The 16,437-nt window shown below is 53.2% G+C and overlaps 1 protein-coding gene across 2 annotated transcripts in view; it reads right to left on the reverse strand.

Annotated features, from left to right (window-relative positions):
* The window catches only part of BCAP31 (B cell receptor associated protein 31), a 29,381-nt gene extending 13,117 nt beyond the window's left edge, over positions 1-16,264 (reverse strand). The window contains exons 1-4 of one of the 2 annotated variants that reach the window (XM_059158702.1): positions 16,157-16,264; positions 15,034-15,169; positions 13,169-13,269; positions 7,270-7,417 (exon numbers count right to left, since the gene is read on the reverse strand). In XM_059158702.1, coding sequence (XP_059014685.1) covers positions 7,270-7,417; positions 13,169-13,269; positions 15,034-15,125 — 341 coding nt within the window. In that variant the 5' untranslated portion in view covers positions 15,126-15,169; positions 16,157-16,264. The other variant, XM_059158701.1, reaches the window with a different exon arrangement.
* Positions 16,265-16,437: the final 173 nt, after the last annotated feature.

Here is a 16,437-nt window from a genome sequence, read left to right on the forward strand (position 1 = left end):
TCCCTCCTATGCACAGTCCTTCCAGCACTGCCACTCCACAAATGCCCCGAGCAGAACCACAGTACCGCAGCCTTGGAACCCTGGCGTTCCTGCTGGCAGCACCCCTCTGCCCTGCTCCTTGCCCCCCTGCTACCATGCCCTGGTTCGGGCCACCAGCAGCTCTCCCTCCAGCAAGCTCCGACTTGCCTCCCTCCGTCGGGGCTCTCCTGCTCCACCCCAGCCTCTGGCCACTGCCAAGCATCACACGCAACTCCCAGCCAGGCGTAGCGCCCCCGGAACAAGTCAGCGCTCCGCTGCATGGAGGTCAGGCTGAACTCAGGAACCAGCACTTGAAGTGCTCCACCCCAGCTCTCCCCTCTCCTGACCCAGCCACCCTGCCCCGACGGCCCCTCCCCACACTCAGCCAGAAGCTCCCGGTCCTCAGGGACCGTGCCAGTGCCCGCCGGTGCCATGTGTACCGGAGTGACAAAGGCAGATGCGTCAGACAGGATCGGGAGGCCCAAAACACCAGGCCCAGCCACCGTGCACACAAAATGGCAAATGAGGGAGGTTCTCCACTGTTTATGACCAGAAAAACGGGAGGACAGGCTCGGTGTTCACGAGTGGGCGGCTGGCTGGACACACAGGAATGCCGGAGGGGCAGACTGGTTGTCCCAGAAGGACAATCGAAGTAAACTCAAAGAAAATGCAAGTTCCCACCTGGGAGCTACTGCTTAACCCTGTCTGCTTTGTTTTGTTTAAGTAGGCTCCATGCCCAGCGTGGAGCCCAGTGGGGGCTTTGAACTCACGACCCTGAGATCAAGATCTGAGCTGAGATCAAGAGTCGGATGCTTAACCGACTGAGCCGCCCAGGCGCCCCCGACCTTGTTTCTAAGAAGCAAGCAGACCATAGGGAAAGAACCCAGGCATGGAGCTTTCATCACTCTAAGTTTGATTTCTCGGCTCTGCCAAGATGCAGCTCTGGGGACTCAGGAGGGGTTTCTGAGCTTCTCTGAACCCCCATTTCTTCTTTGCAAACTACTACAAAAATTATTTTGTGCCTAACATATGGAACACCTAACAAGCGGTAGCTGTTATTAAATGTAGAAAGCTCTAGAAAGACACGCAGCAAAGGTACAGGTCAGCAGCAGTTAGGATAGCAATAACATTTCAAAGAACTTAACTTTCTCATTCACTTCAAGCCTTATTTTCCTCCAAAGACTGTTACCCGATGACCACCTTCAGGTGTATGAAAACGGACAGAGTCATCTAAAAGATTAGTCATGGGACTCACGTAACCAAGATCGACGATGAGGACACGCAGAAGAGTAGATTCGAGCTTACAGACAGCACAGGAGCCTTTCTCCCAAAAGCCAGGCAGTAACTACTCAGGGAACACAAGAGCCCGCTCTCTGGTCTACAGTCGAAGGCGGCCTGAAAACCAACCACCACGCACTGCAGCTCCCACCGACGCGGACCAGCTGCTGCGTGAGCCTGGGCACGGCCACTCCATCTCTCTTCAGCTGCCCTCCTCCATTCACAAGGCCCTCCAGAGCTACGCAGGTTATTCAAGTTCTTACTGGCTTTGAACAGAACTAAAACTACCAAACAAACCACACAAACGGCTCACGCGCAGAGGTGAGGCCACAGGGCTGCAGCCCCAGAGCTAAGCCCTTACCAGGTGAGAACACTTAATGCCAGAGGGGAGGAGCCTACCCAAAGCCACGCCCGGACGTGGTGGAGCCAGCCGCCCCCCAAACCCCTGGTCTCTGCTATCACCCCAACACGGGGCAGTGAGGGCTACTCGTGTGCACGTCTCCTCCATCTCCGCCGACGACTGTCGTCTTTCTGCGGCAACAACCCATACTGAGTGGTACTCACATGTCCCTCGAGCTAAGACTACAAGTGGGACCCCACAGAGCAGCTATCAGAACATCAGCAAGCCTGAGCCAGAATAGACAGACAGACATCTCTCACATGCGGATAACAAGAGTCATTGGCTCAGGGGTGCCTGGCTGGCTCTGTCGGTAGAGCACGTGACTTTTGATCTTGGCGTTGTGAGTTCAAGCCCCACGATGGGGATAGAGATCATTTCAATAAATAAACAAACTTTAAAAAACAAAAGCGAGAGGTGCCTGGGTGGCTCAGTGGGTTAAGCCTCTGCCTTTGGCTCAGGTCATGATCCCAGGGTCCTGGGATCAAGTCCCGCATCAGGCCAGGGAGCCTGCCTCCCCGCCCACCGCTTCTCTGCCTACTTGTGATCTCTCTCTCTCTCTCTCTCTGTCAAATAAATAAATAAATAAAATCTTAAAAAAAAAAAAAAAAAAAAAGCGAGGGACGCCTGGGTGGCTCTATCGGTTAAGCAGCTGCCTTCGGCTCGGGTCATGATCCCAAGGTCCTGCTGGGATGGAGTCCCGCACGGGCTCCTTTCTCAGCGGGGAGCCTGCTTCTCTCTCTCCCTCTGCCTGCCTACTGTGTGCCTACTTGTGTGCACACATGCTCTCCTCTCTCTCTGTCAAATAAATAAATAAAATCTTTAAAAGGAAAAAAAAAAAAAGCAAGTGGCTCATTTGTTTCAAAGTTCAAAGAAGGACATCTGGCTGGCTCAGTCAGTAGACGTGTGACTCCTGATTTGGGGATTGTGAGTTTGAGCCCCACGCTGGGTGTAGAGACTACTTAAGAAACAACAAAAAATTTTTTTAAAAAGTTCAGACAGTCCCAAAAGCAAAGACACGTAGAACAAAAGAAGGAAGGAGGCCTCCACACAGGGCAGGGAGTATTCGCTGACAGGTGAGAGAAGACATTCTTCAAAGAGAGAATGTGCTTCCAACATTCCAGGGCAGACACAATTCCTGAACCAAGGAGGTAAATGAGAGTGAGACAGTGCTCCCAGCGTCTGACGTGCACCTGACTCTACTCCATCCACACCTAGCTAGGAATCCTGTGCTGGGCAGCAAGAGCCCGCAACACGCCTGAACTGCCACAACTGTCACCCTCGGCTGGCCTCCAGGGCAGCTCGCAGGGGGCAGGCGGCAGAGCAGCACCCTCCGAGCACAACCAGGCAGGGGGCTCCCCTGCAGCCTGTTCGCCAGGGCACCAGGGGATGGTCTGCAGGACCGTGTTTCCAATAAGCCTCCAGCTCATCAGAGCAGCGCGCTCCCAGGGACCAGGACTCCACTGATCCATTCCTAATAACGAGAAAGAGTTAAGAGACAAAAAGGAACAGAATGCCTCAGAGTACTGAGGTGGGAAAGCAGTTTTTAATAGTAAAAATTTAAAGCCAGCTCACATATCTGAGAACAGGGCACCAGTTAAACACACAATGGTCCCCTCACATGACAGACTACATGATCATTAAAAACAAGAGTGGTTTGGGCACTAGGATTGGCTCAGTTGGTTGAGCGACTGCCTTCGGCTCAGGCCATGATCCCAGAGTTCTGGCTCCCTGCTCCATGGGGAGTCTGCTTCTCCCTCTGCCATCCCCTCTCATGCTCTCTCTCTGTCTCTCTCTCTCGCTCTCAAATAAATAAATAAATAATCTTAACAAAAACAAAAACAAAAACAAAAAACGAGCAGTCTGCATGAGTCATGGAAAAATCACCAAGACACATCATTCTCTAAAGAGGGCAAATCAAAGCAGAGCAAAAAACACCCCACGGCACTTGTGAAAGAAAAGTTACACGTTACTTAAGACAGGTCTGGAAGAGTTCGGAAACATCCCAGTATTACCCATCTCTGGGGATGAGACAAAGCACTTCCTCTTGTGCCCAACACTCCTGCATTATTTGAAGTTTAGGGGCCTTTCTTTATTTTACAATGAGCAGGAATAACTTTGTAATCAGAGCAACAAAAATTACAGTTCTGTTTTTATTTGAACTATTTCCTGCAAGTCACGTACAGGCTGCGTAGCCATCCAGTCTGGACAAGAACTTTCCACGGCTAACGTTGTGCAAAAAGAGAAGTTGCTCAAGAACCACAGCCACCATGTAAGATCTGAGCCCTGGAGTAGAGAGGAGTATGTATTTCTGGAAAATTCCAGAAACGATTCAACAGATCATTTGCAGGGCAACTGGTGAATCCACACTGACCCCTGGGGTCACCGTTTCCTTTCCTAAGAAATAGCACAAGACTAGCCTCACACGTTTTTGGATCAGCTACTGGACAGGGACACAGGAGGGCGCGGCAAAGCATCTGGCTACAACAGAGGGAGAGCTGTGGCTACTGAAGCAAGCAGGGCCCAAAAGCTACTCCACCCACTTATCGTGTCTGACTCATGTGAAACGAAATTCAACCCAGTGCTATGTGCTTGTGAAAGGCACAGGTCACAGCAAAGCGGGGAGGCAGCCAGCAGGGCAAAGGACGGAGTGCGGCCGCAAGAACAGACTAGAAAGGCGCGCCCAAATTTCACTCCCTTCTAATTTTCACGCGTCCTTCGGGAACAGCATGGCGTCTGAACAAGGAAACCACCAACTGCTCTGCACCCTCACAGTGACAGAGTTACCCGACTCTGCATTTGCCGAAACACTCCTAGAACTGGACACGACTGTACCGTCACCGTTAGCAACTCACCCGCGGGAACGAGGCTGGAACACCCGGGTGCACAGTGTCACAGAAGCAGGCCTAAGTCAAGCACGCGCTCCCTGGCACGCCCGGCTACCTGGCACATCTGCCCCGGAGGCATCCTTCTGGGAGAGACCAGGAAAGCAGAAGAGGCAGGAGAATGACTTCACAGACACAAGTGCAGAAGGCGCACAGCACACCGCCTTGGACTCACGATCTGCTGTCCCCCGGCGTCTCCCCAGAGGCAGGGTCCCTGCGGCAGCCCTCCAGGTGGCGCGCCACAGACACAGAGTTCGAAAGGGCGAGCTGCGCCCTCCTGGCAGCCCAGCCTCCATGCCGGGCGCCACAAGCTGCTCCACTACCACGGATGCCGCTAGGGTACAGGAAGCCACGACCGCACGACAGTCCCAGTCCCTGGCGGTCCGTCTCTGCGGCCCTCTGTGACCCTACGGGCTCACGTGCACAGGCAGCCCCGCTCCAAAGGTGAGTCCCACGAGAGCAGGCCCCCACGATGAGCCCGCGGCAGCCGCACACCCCCCACAGGAGCTAACCCGCCCGCCTCTGACTCCTCCTCGGGACCTTCTTTCCCTGTGGCCGCTGCCTAGGCCAGGCCACAGGTGTCCTCAGCAGAGGAGCATGGGCAGGGGAGCATGGGCATGTTCCCGGCAGGCGCCCACGGGAACAGGGACCCCACCCGCGCACCCGGCGCCAGGCCGGCAGCCTGCCCTCGCCTCAGCAGCCACTTCTGCAGAGCCGGCGGCAGCCGCATGCCCGCCGCACAGACGGAAGCCGGCCTGGGACGGACAGAGCTCGTTCTCCCGGACTCCGCCGCCGCCGAGCCCTCTCTCTTCTCTGAAGCCACACAAGCTATTTGCACTCGCTCGTTCGGGGGAAGGCACAGCACCCCAGAGGCGGTGCTCCTGCTTGAGAACCCCTTTCCTGTCCTGTCCCCAGAGGCCCCAGAGACCTGTCTGGTGCGATAGGAAACAGGCGGGGACAGACACTACACTCAGCCGAGAGGCCGAGAAGTGGTCCAGGGTATTCTTCCCAGAACACGGACGGAGATCAGAGTCAGAGCCTCCTCCCACGCTCCAGAAGATGGCCAGAGCCCCTGGCCACGATGCGACTGGAAGCTACACCGCCTCCCTGGGGTTCCCGTTCTCTCACCCCAGGGCTTTCTCCACCCTTGACTTCCTGGCCCTTTCCCTACCTCACGGAAACGCATCAGGGAAACTCCCTCTTCTCCAGGCTCTTACCGTGTTCCACGACGCAGAGCCTGCAGCAGGCCGCTGCCTTCCTGACGCGGCTTTCCTCAAGGGCTCCGTGCACTCCCCTGCAGTCCCCAGTTTCCCTCCTACCTTTCAGATGAAACATAAGCTTGCCGGAAAGTCCCCTCCCAATGCACCCCCAAGCCTCTACAGGCTTTCTTGTTTCTAAAGATGAGAGCAAGCGAACACGCATGCACACACGCATGCACACACAAAGAGACAGAAGGAGAGGGAGAACCCGAAGCAGATTCTGCAATGAGCTTGGAGCCCGATGATCCCACAATCCCGAGATCACGACCTGAGCTGAAACCAAGAGTTGGACATCCAACTAACGGCCCCACGCAGGTGCCCCTCTGCAGGCTCTGTGAACACAGCGAGTTCTTCCTGCTCCCTGGGTTCAGCTGCAGTTGGGACTCAGTCCTCGGCGCGTGCCTCCCTTTCAGTCTCAGACCACAAAATCACACCGCATTCTGGAGCTTCCCGAAACCCTCCAACTCCAGGGCACCCAGCCTCCCGGCCTTCTCACTGCCTGACTCTCCAGTTTTGTTTTTTTTTTTTGCCTCTCCAGTTTAAAGCCAGCTCGCTTGTGGACCCCGTCGGTGACCCAACAGCCCCCCCACCCCGGGAAAGCTTTGCCCTTTGCAGCTCCAGCTCTGCTACACTCCGGCATGGACTGGGAGTGGTCAAGGTCACCTGAACAGCTCATCTTTCCTTTGAAAACCTGAAACCCAGGGAGGCAGACATTCTAATGCCTAGTGAAGAAAGACATTCTAGTGACTACAGGCAGAAGAGCCCAGCTAGAAAATTCACATGCCACCCTGCCAACCTCTGAGAGCCCTTGGCCTGAGCACGACGCTCACTGCTAGCCCATCGGCACACTCAACGGCAGCCAGGCCCCAAGGACGACAAGCCCCACGAGCAGAAGCAGCAAAGTGGCCTCCGGACTCAAACGGGCTTTGTTACCACTTCAGTCTCCGCCGACTATCCATCCCCTTGCCCCAGATGGAGGCACTCAGTCTTACCAAAAAACCCACCAGAGACAGGCTGCTCCCGCAACAGGTCTACACTGTGGATAGACACGCCCTCAGCCCCTCTGTGCCACTGCTTCTGCCCACTCTTCTCCGGTCAGGTCCCTAGGCCCGAAAGGCCCCTGTTCAGCTGATCCCTTTAAGCCGGCCCCCAGAGACGCTCTCCCGGAGCGCACGGCCTCACCACTCACTCCAGCCTCCACCCAGAGAGCAAGCCAGGCACGCGCCTGCCCCCGAAGAGCAGGCGGCAGTTTCAGCGGAGCCGGGACCCAAGTCTTCCAGCGCCCCAGTCACCTGGCTGCCGCTCACAGCACTGGCCCTGGAGGCCGGGAGCCAGGTCAGAGACCTCCGCGCACATCGCGGCCTCCAATTCAAGGCCACAGACAGCGGGAGTCAAAAGCACTGGGGAGCCGGGGGGCGCCGCCCTCACTCACAAAGACAGCAGCAAGGAGAAGCCGGCAATGTAGAGGTTCCGCTGGGCGCGGAAAAGCTTCATGTGGAAGTGCTCCACGGCGCCGGGGTTGTTCTGCAGGTTCACCTTCTCCGTCACGTCGTCGTACTTCCGGATCTCGCGCGCGGCGTCTGCAGCGGGAGACACGCGGGCGTTAGCTCCGGCGCCGCCCCGACACCGCGCCTGTCCGCGGCAGGCAGCCAGCCTGGGTGAAGCTGACTGCGCTTCCCTCAGGTCTGTCACCCCAGGTGTCTCCCCTGCTCCACACGCCTTGGGGGGGGGACGCCTAGTCAGGAGCTCTGCCCTAAGACCTGCTCTCCTCTGGCTTTTTTCACGTCCCTCCCCGGCCCCTTCTATCCCGACCACAAACTCGCTACCCGAGTCTGCGGTGCTGCTGGCAGGGGCCCGCAGGGCCCCCGGTGTCCGCTGTGCACCCCCAGCCAGGCTGGCGCCGAGGCGGCATGAGCGGCCCAGCAGCCGAGACGCCAAGGCAGCCTTCTCAAGACAAGCTTTTCCATTTCTAAGCTTCGTAATGGGTTTCACTATTTAAACTGCCTCATCGGGCGCCTGGGTGGCTCAGTGGTTAAGCCGCTGCCTTCGGCTCAGGTCATGATCTCAGGGTCCTGGGATCGAGTCCCGCATCGGGCTCTCTGCTCAGCGGGGAGCCTGCTTCCTCCTCTCTCTCTCTCTGCCTGCCTCTCTGCCTACTTGTGATTTCTCTCTGTCAAATAAATAAATAAATAAATCTTTGAAAAAAAAAAAAAATAATAAAAATAAACTGCCTCATCAAGGCGCCTGGGTGGCTCAATGGGTTAAGCGTCTGCCTTCGGCTGAGGTGATGGTCTCAGGGTCCTGGGATCGAGCCCCGCATCAGGCTCTTTGCTCAGCAGGGAGCCTGCATCCCCATCTCTCTCTGCCTGCCCCTCTTACTTGTGATCTCTCTGTCAAATAAATAAAATCTTTAGAAAAACAAAAAACATAAACTGCCTTAGTAAGAATAAAGATCATCAAAATGTCCCCACGACCCAAAGCAGTCTACAGATGCAATGCCACCCCTATCAAAATACCAAGAGCAGTTTTCACAGAGCTGAAACAATCCTCCAGTCTGGACGGAACCACAGAAAACCCCAAACAGAGCAATCATGAAAAACAAAACAGGAGAGATCATAATTACAGATTTCAAATTATATTACAAAACAGTAATAATTAAAACGGTATGGTACTAGCATAAAATCAAGCACAAAGATCAACGGAATAGAACAGAAAATCCAGAAACAAACCCACAATTACACAGCCACATAACCTTCGACAAAGCAGAAAAGAATATCCGATGGGAGGGACGCCTGAGTGGCTCAGTTGTTTAAGCAGCTGCCTTTGGCTCAGGTCATGATCCCAGCGTTCCGGGATCGAGTCCCACATCGGGCTCCTTGCTCAGCGGGGAGCCTGCTTCTCCCTCTGCCTCTGCCTGCCATTCTGTCTGCCTGTGTTCACTCTCTCCCCCCTCTCTGATAAATAAATAAAATCTTTAAAAAACAAACAAACAAACAAAAAAAGAATATCCGATGGGAAAAAGACCGTCTCTTCAACAAATGGTGTGGGGAGAACTGGACAGCTGCACGCAGCAGAATGCAACTGGGCCACCTCCTTATACCACGCACAAAAATAAACTCAAAATGGATGAAAGACCTCAACGTGAGACCTGAATCCATCAAAATCCTTGAAGAGAGAGCACAGGCAGTAATTTCTCTGACATCGGCAGTAGCAACATTTTTCTAGATTTGTGTCCTGAGGCGAGGGCACCAAACTACTAGGAGTGCATCAAAATACAAAGCTTCTGCAATGAGAGAAGCAATCAACAAAGCTAAAAGGCAACCTTCAGAACAGGGAAAAGATTAACAAAAATCAAAGACAAGGCCAAAGAACAGCCTTATTCGGATTATAAAACAAATGCATGATCATCAAAAATTCAAATACACTAGAAATATCTAAAGAGCATAAGCACCTATGACATAAGCACCTCCAGCAAGCGCGGGACACTCAGTCTCTTACCTAAGGCGGCCACTTTGAGCCCTATTACCCCATTTTCTCCGTAATACGCACCCTAAGCTGAAACTGCCCTAATTACAGGTTTACTGCCCATCCTCCCTGAATCAGACTACAAACCACAAGAGAAGGAATCTCCTCTGTCATGTCCCGGGCGCAGCACAGCTCCGGGCGCATGGGCTGTGCAGGTAAGTGCCTCGCAAGCAGCCTCTGCCCCCAAGAGGCACCAGTAAGGCACAGCTCTCTGGTTTACACATATGTTTACATCTGTCTGTCTACAGTGTGCAAACGCAACCATCTACTGCTTTCCACAGCCCCCCCTCACCCAAGACATCTTTTTACGTCAGTACATAAAGATCTACCTAGAAAGGTCTCTTAAGAGACCCCGATGAGCGAGGAGCAAGGTGCCACTACACAGACATTGTCTGGTTAATTCTTAGTTTGAGACTGCTTGGTTTTTAAGCTGACCTCACATCATAAAAAAATCTGCCTCCCGTTCCTGGCGTCCTCGTGTTAATCCGTATCATGAAGCAAGCATCTCCACCACTCTTAGAAGTCTAAACCAAGCCAACAGGCCTACTTGTTATGAACGAAGTATTCCGGCCCCCCAACCCCCAAGATTCCTATACTGATAACCTAACCCCCAGTGCAATGGTTATTATGAGGTGGGGACTTTGGGAGGGTTAGGTCATGAAAGCAAGGCCCTCATGAATGGGGTTTGTACCCTTATAAAAGACCCCACAGAGCTCTCTCATCCCTTTCCCTATGTGAGGACAAAGCAAGAAAGCTTTATGAACAATGAACAGGGCCCTCCCCAAACACCAAATCTGCCAGCATCTTGATCTTGGACTTCCAGCCTCCAGAAATGTGAAAAATGAATGTCTGTTGTTAAAGCAACAGTCTATGATATTCTTGTTAGAGCAGCGCAGTATAAGACCTAAAATTTAAAACAGTCATGCCTTTGGACGCATCAATCTCACCTCTATGAACTTATCCCACATAAAATATTTGCGTAAATGTACAATAATACCGCTATGCCTATAAAGAAAATGGAATTACAGCAAAACCACGTGTTACAACGTCACACATTTTTTAAAAGATTTTATTTATTTGGGGGGGGCACGCATGCATGCACACGAGTGGGGAGACAGGTGGAATAAAAGGAGAAGCAGACTCCCCGCTGAACTCGGAGCACAACAGGGGCTCAAACCCAAGACCCTGAGATCATGACCTGAGCTGAAGGAGGTGCCCCAGGATACCACCCAACGTTTAAAAAGGATGAGACTTCTGTAAACAGAAAACATACAATCCAAAATAGTGTGTACTATATTCTGAATCCAATCCCAAACTGGAAATAGTATTTTAGTAAAAATGTCTGCATAGAAAAGTGCCCGTGGACACATACAACGAAGTATCAAGGACGGTTTTAGCAAGGACATGGGATTTGGGGGGACATTAACTTTCTGGGGTAAATTTCTGAATTTTTAAAAACGTGTTATTTTTGTAATTAAAAAAAAAAAAAAAAAAAAAAAAAACATGTCTGGAGCGCCTGGAAGGTGCAGTTAAGCGCCCAGTTCTTAAGTTTGAGCTCAGGTCATGATCTCAGGGTTGTAAGATCGAGCCCCACATCGGGCTCCAAGCTCAGTGCAGTTAGCTTTAGACTCGCTCTCTCTCTCTTCCCTCCCCCCTCCACCAAGCTCAATGCTTGCTCTCACTAAAGTAAACAAATCTATAAAAAATAAAATAAAAACATGTTTTTCTACACACTCACATCTGCATCCAGGAACCCCACCACCCTAAGGACCACCTTGGCCAATGGCGGGGGGCACACTGGGGACTAGGGGTGTTAGGCCGCACTAGCCCAAGTCACACAACACAGTGCTGCCCTCTGGATCTCCCACCTTTGGACCAGGACCCAGACCCTGGATGCTCAAGCCCACCCTCCCAGCACCCCTTCAGACCTGCCCCAGACTCCTCCCAGTAAAGGCTGGGGGCAAGCCAGGGCTGCAGCTCTAGCTACACCCACCACGTTTTACCTGGATCTCCTGCTAGCTCACATTTATGTCTGAAGAAGTCTCAACAGACCTCTCTAGATTATGCTTCTTACTGTCATGGTAGGAAGCAGCCAGTCATCAAAGCCGGTGTCTCTCTAGAACTTCAAGAGCTTCCCTGACCTCAAAAAGAAGAATGGCACCTTTGCCAACTCCTGGGTTCTGCAGAGGACCTCCGTGGCCCATCGGCTATGCTAGGAAATGGGGGCTGTACAGAGGGGCAAAGCTCATGGGGGCTGTACAGAGGAGCAAGGCCCTGAGGCAGCACCCCGGCACAGCCCCTCCCCACCCCAATTTTTGCTCCTACCCTACACCCAAAAACAAAAGCACACATACTCCATCCCAAAACTCTAAAGCCTAGTTTTTTAAGGCCCAAAGGATGACACATACATTCCCTATGCCCTCCTCGCTCAGGGACTGCTCAGAGAAGGAACCCTAATTGGAAGGAGCTATTTCCTGGGGCCCTGCCAAGTAGTTCAAGAACAGCACAGCAGGGCGCCTGGGTGGCTCAGTGGGTTAAGCCGCTGCCTTCGGCTCAGGTCATGATCTCAGGGTCCTGGGATCGAGTCCCACATCGGGCTCTCTGCTCAGCAGGGAGCCTGCTTCCTCCTCTCTCTCTGCCTGCCTCTCTGCCTACTTGTGATCTCTGTCTGTCAAATAAATAAATAAAAAGTCTTTAAAAAAAAAAAAAAATTTAAAAAAAAAAAAAAAAAAAAAAAAAAAGAACAGCACAGCACACATACGTGAGCAGCTGGTACCCACCCTACACAGCTGGGAAAGGGTAGGCTGCTCCTGGCCTGTTCAGAGAAGTCCTGCTTGAACATATCCCATCAGGTGCCAAGACATGAAGAAGGAAAAACGCCTAATGCTGCAGCTAGCGGTTGGTGCCTTGCACATTCCTCCTGAACTATATAGCCTCCTCGCCCCCGCCCCCACGCAATGGCATATTTCCGCGGGAGACTCAGGCAGAAAGGAGCACTCCGCTCCTAAGCAGGCATTGACACCGCAGAGACAGGACGACAGCCTGCAGCAGAACCAGCCACTACTTTGGAGTCCACACTGAGGGACACTGACCACTTAGCACAGCAGATGTTCAACAGCCACAGGAAAGCTGCACTGCTTCCCCTGGTCTCCAATCACACCACCACCACATCACAAAATGCTTGCCTTCCTTCTTAGTGCCATGAGGGCCCAGGCACAAATCTATGACCATACCCTGCGACCAGCTTATCTTTCAAGCTTGGCTGGTGTGCACCTCCACCTAGTGTTTATAGAACATCACAGCCAGAAGGACCCAGAAAGACCTGGAGACTGACCCAATCCAGAGAGCTCTGGGATATGCTGCCAGGCCTCTTGGTCCCCCTATGCTACAGGACACAGCAGCTTCCTACTCAGCCCTGCTCCCTAATCATTTGGTCGCTCAGTCCCTTATGCACAGACTGCTCACGTGACTGAATAGCAGTACTGCTTCAACTGAGATCAACATGGACCCATCTTCTCTTGGTTTCAGTTCTAGAATGTGAGAAGCCAGCCCAGGAAAGGGAAGTGGTCATCACAGGGTGCATAAGGTCTGCTGGTCAAAGTAAAGGCCTGGGCCAGCAGCCAGCAGTACTCTGCTCGGGGATGAGGGACCCTCTTCCCAGGAAGACAAAGACACTGAAGGGGTCTGTCTCTGAGAAGTCCAATTCGTAGGTTACACGTGGAACACGGCACAGGGCTTTGCAGCAGAGGCCATGCTGTGGCAAAGGGTCTGGGGCACATAGCTGCCCTCAGCCCTGGTTCACTCACCAATGACCAGCAGCACAAGGATGACAATGAGGACTACAAAGAAGGTGTTGCCGTAAGTAACTACCAACTCCACCAGGCGGGACTTGAAAATCTTCTGCCATCTGTGAAGAAAACAAAAAAGCTGAAGAAACAAATATCTACTTCGGACCCAGGGCCCCAAGAACACAAAGCCAGTCTTGCACTCCTCTGCAACGGCTATCCTGAACAGACTCAGGGGCAAGTGCCTGCGGTTCTCCAATTTACATCGGTTCAAGAGTGCGGGGGAAAAAATGCTTGTTTGTGCACAGAAATGCCTATAACACAGACAGACAGACACACACACCCCAAAACCTACACTCTTAAAAATGCTTATAGTTTCTGGGGAGGGAAACACAAATGCTCCTTCATGTTACCATTCAAGGATACTTCTCACACAGAGTCCTACAGCTTCAGGGGCAGGGAGACGGAAAGCTTCCCACTGCATTCCTCGACATAATGTTCAAAATGCTTGCCACATACACATGATTTCTTCCAACGGTTTCTCCACATGACACATGTGGATTCATCTAGACCCCCACCGCCCTGGATTATTATGAAGCAAACCCAAGACTTTCCCTCATTTCCTTCCATAAATACTTCAGGATGTAACTGTCAGTAAAGAGCCTCTGGAAATGGTTAACACCATCACAATGGTATCAGCAGACCTCAAGAAAATGAAAGAGAATCCGTCATTACTGGAGCCAGAGTCCCAAAGTCCCAACTGTTGCAATTTTTTTTTAAACACCTGGTTTGTGTGAATTAGAACCGTCAAGAGTTCTGACTGTGCATTTAGTTGAGAAGCAGCCTCAATCTCTCCTCGCCCTCTCCTGTCTTCTTGCCGAATCTACTTTTTGCAGAAACCAGGTTTTGTCCTACAAAGCTGCCCAGATTGCAGCTCTGAAAGGGCCTCTTCCTCTACATTTCCTCTAAACTGTGTAAGGCTTGAAGAGGTTCAGATCTGGCTTTTGGCAAGTGTACTTCTTAGATAATTACATGTACTTCCTATTTTATCTTATCAGAGATCTATATTTTTATTTTAAAAAGTTTTTAAAACGGGGACACCTGGGTGGCTCAGTTGGTTGAGCCAGTGCCTTCGGCTCAGGTCATGATCCTAAGGTCCTGGGATTGAGTTCCGCATTGGGCTCCTTGCTCGGCAGGGAGCCTGCTTTTCTCGATGCCTCTGTCTGCTTCTCTGCCTGCTTGTGTGTACTTTCTCTATCTCTGGCAAATAAATAAAAATCTTTATTAAAAATTTTTTAAAAAGTTTTTAAAATGATTGACAAAGGTTCAGCCTTATTTATAATTTTCTAATTAAAATCAGAATGTGTCCACATTTTAGGTGTAATTAAAAGTTGATTTCCAATTAACTTTGAACAGATTCTCTGTTCATTAAAAGGAACATGGCTTCACCAGTCACAGGCTGAGTAATGCTCATGAGGCCACTATGCAATGCCAGTGGGACTGGCTGGGAGGAGAGAAGTCACCAGTCCAGCTACAACATAACCCCATGGTGCAAGCCTTCCAGACACCAGACTGCCACCCCCTGAACCCTAGGGCGGAGGGCAGCATTCCCAGAAAAATAACTAGAGATAAGTCTTCTCCCTCTTGGAGCATCCTGGAGGCCAGAAGGCAGCATGCACGGGAAATAAATTAAAAAAGATATGACAAAGCAAAACTGTGTGGAAGGTTGATAATAATAAACACAACCCCTGCCACCTCAAGCCCAGACAGGTTCTGCCAGTTTCCACCTGGCTCCAATTCCAGGGTCTTACCAACCCTGCATGCAGAAGTTACCGGGCTCGGCAACAGTCACCATTCTGCTTGCCTGCTTGCTCCACAGGCCCTACCTTTTGGGAGAAATGAAGGGAATACAGAGAAGCAGCACAGCAAAGACCTCTGCATAGAGGAAGGTGGCGACTGCAGTCCACTGCAGACTCATCGTGTTGCTAGAAGGTTTCCAACAGTGAGATGCGAGCTTGTTTCCTGACACAAAAGGGACAGAAGCTGTTGTAAGAGCCGGGCAGCCACCTTTTACCCTCTACCCCAGCACGCTACTCCAGTCTTTTCGAGCCAGTGGCTGCAGCCGTGCTCAGCTCAGCAGGGAGACTTGGCCAACCGTGCTCAAAGGCCTGACAAACTCCCATTTGCCAGCACGGAGTTACTCGCTGCCCTCCGGAAGGGGCATTAAGAGCCACCTTCCCGGCGAATTCCTTTCCGGATGGAGTTCAGCAAACTCCTTATGCTCAACTGGGAAAGCGTTAGGCGAGATTATAAAGACGGGAGAAAATTCTCAACATCCTTTGGGCCCAGTCAGCCCCAGGGCGGCAGTGTTTCGGTAACGCACTTTCTCCGAGAGCCGCAGCGCCCCCACACCCCCCCTCCTGGGGAAACCAGGAGGCCCTTCCCGAGCCTTTCCCAAGGAGCCGAGAGAAAACCTACAGCCTAAAAAAAAGCCTTCCGACGCCGCCGCATCGGCCTCCGACGCGGTGGAAGAACTCGGGGTACCTCAGAAAGCCCACGAGAGCGACTCCTACCGGGAGGGAGTCAGGGCCAAATGCGGGTCTCGAGTAAGCACCTCATGACCCCATCCAGGGAAAGTTCTAGAAAAAGCGGTCTTTCCGGAAGCCAGAGGAGCCCCTCCCGACAGCGCGGGTCTGCTACAGCTGCCCACCCGGCTCGAGTCCCCCAGCGCTCCACCCGCGCGGCCCTTCGACGCGGCCCCAGGCCGCCAAGCCCTCCCCGGCAGCCCCGCCCGAGGGGCTTCGCCACCGCCGGTCGCCGGCCCTCACGCCCCCGGGGCCCAACTCCAGCCACCGCCCCGACTCCCCTCAGCCTAGCCGTGCCCCCGTACTCCCGGCTCGGTCCTCGGCCCCGCGCCCCGGGTCCTCTCCGCACTACCCGCCGCTGCCCCCCGTCAAAGGCCCGGACGACCTGGGTGACGGCAGAGCCCAGCCCGGCGCGCAAGCTCACCGAGCTTCCCAAAGCCAACGCACACGCCCCGCGGCCGCCGCCACCAAACGCTCCCACCGCAGCCCTGGCCCCGCCCCTTCCCCCCACGGCCGGAAACCGGAAGCACCTGCCGCGCCCCGACCCCGCTCCCAGCTCCCAACCGCACCCAGGCCCCGGCGACTCCGCCCACGGCCGTTTTCGCCCCGCCCCCCAGCCGAGGCTCCGAAGCCCAGGACTGGAGAAGAGGCTCCTGGAGGCTGGGCGGTGACGCCTCGGGCGCGCGGACAGGACGGGCGGGGCCT

This window comes from Mustela lutreola, chromosome X (assembly GCF_030435805.1).
Source record: "Mustela lutreola isolate mMusLut2 chromosome X, mMusLut2.pri, whole genome shotgun sequence".
NCBI lineage: Eukaryota > Metazoa > Chordata > Mammalia > Carnivora > Mustelidae > Mustela > Mustela lutreola.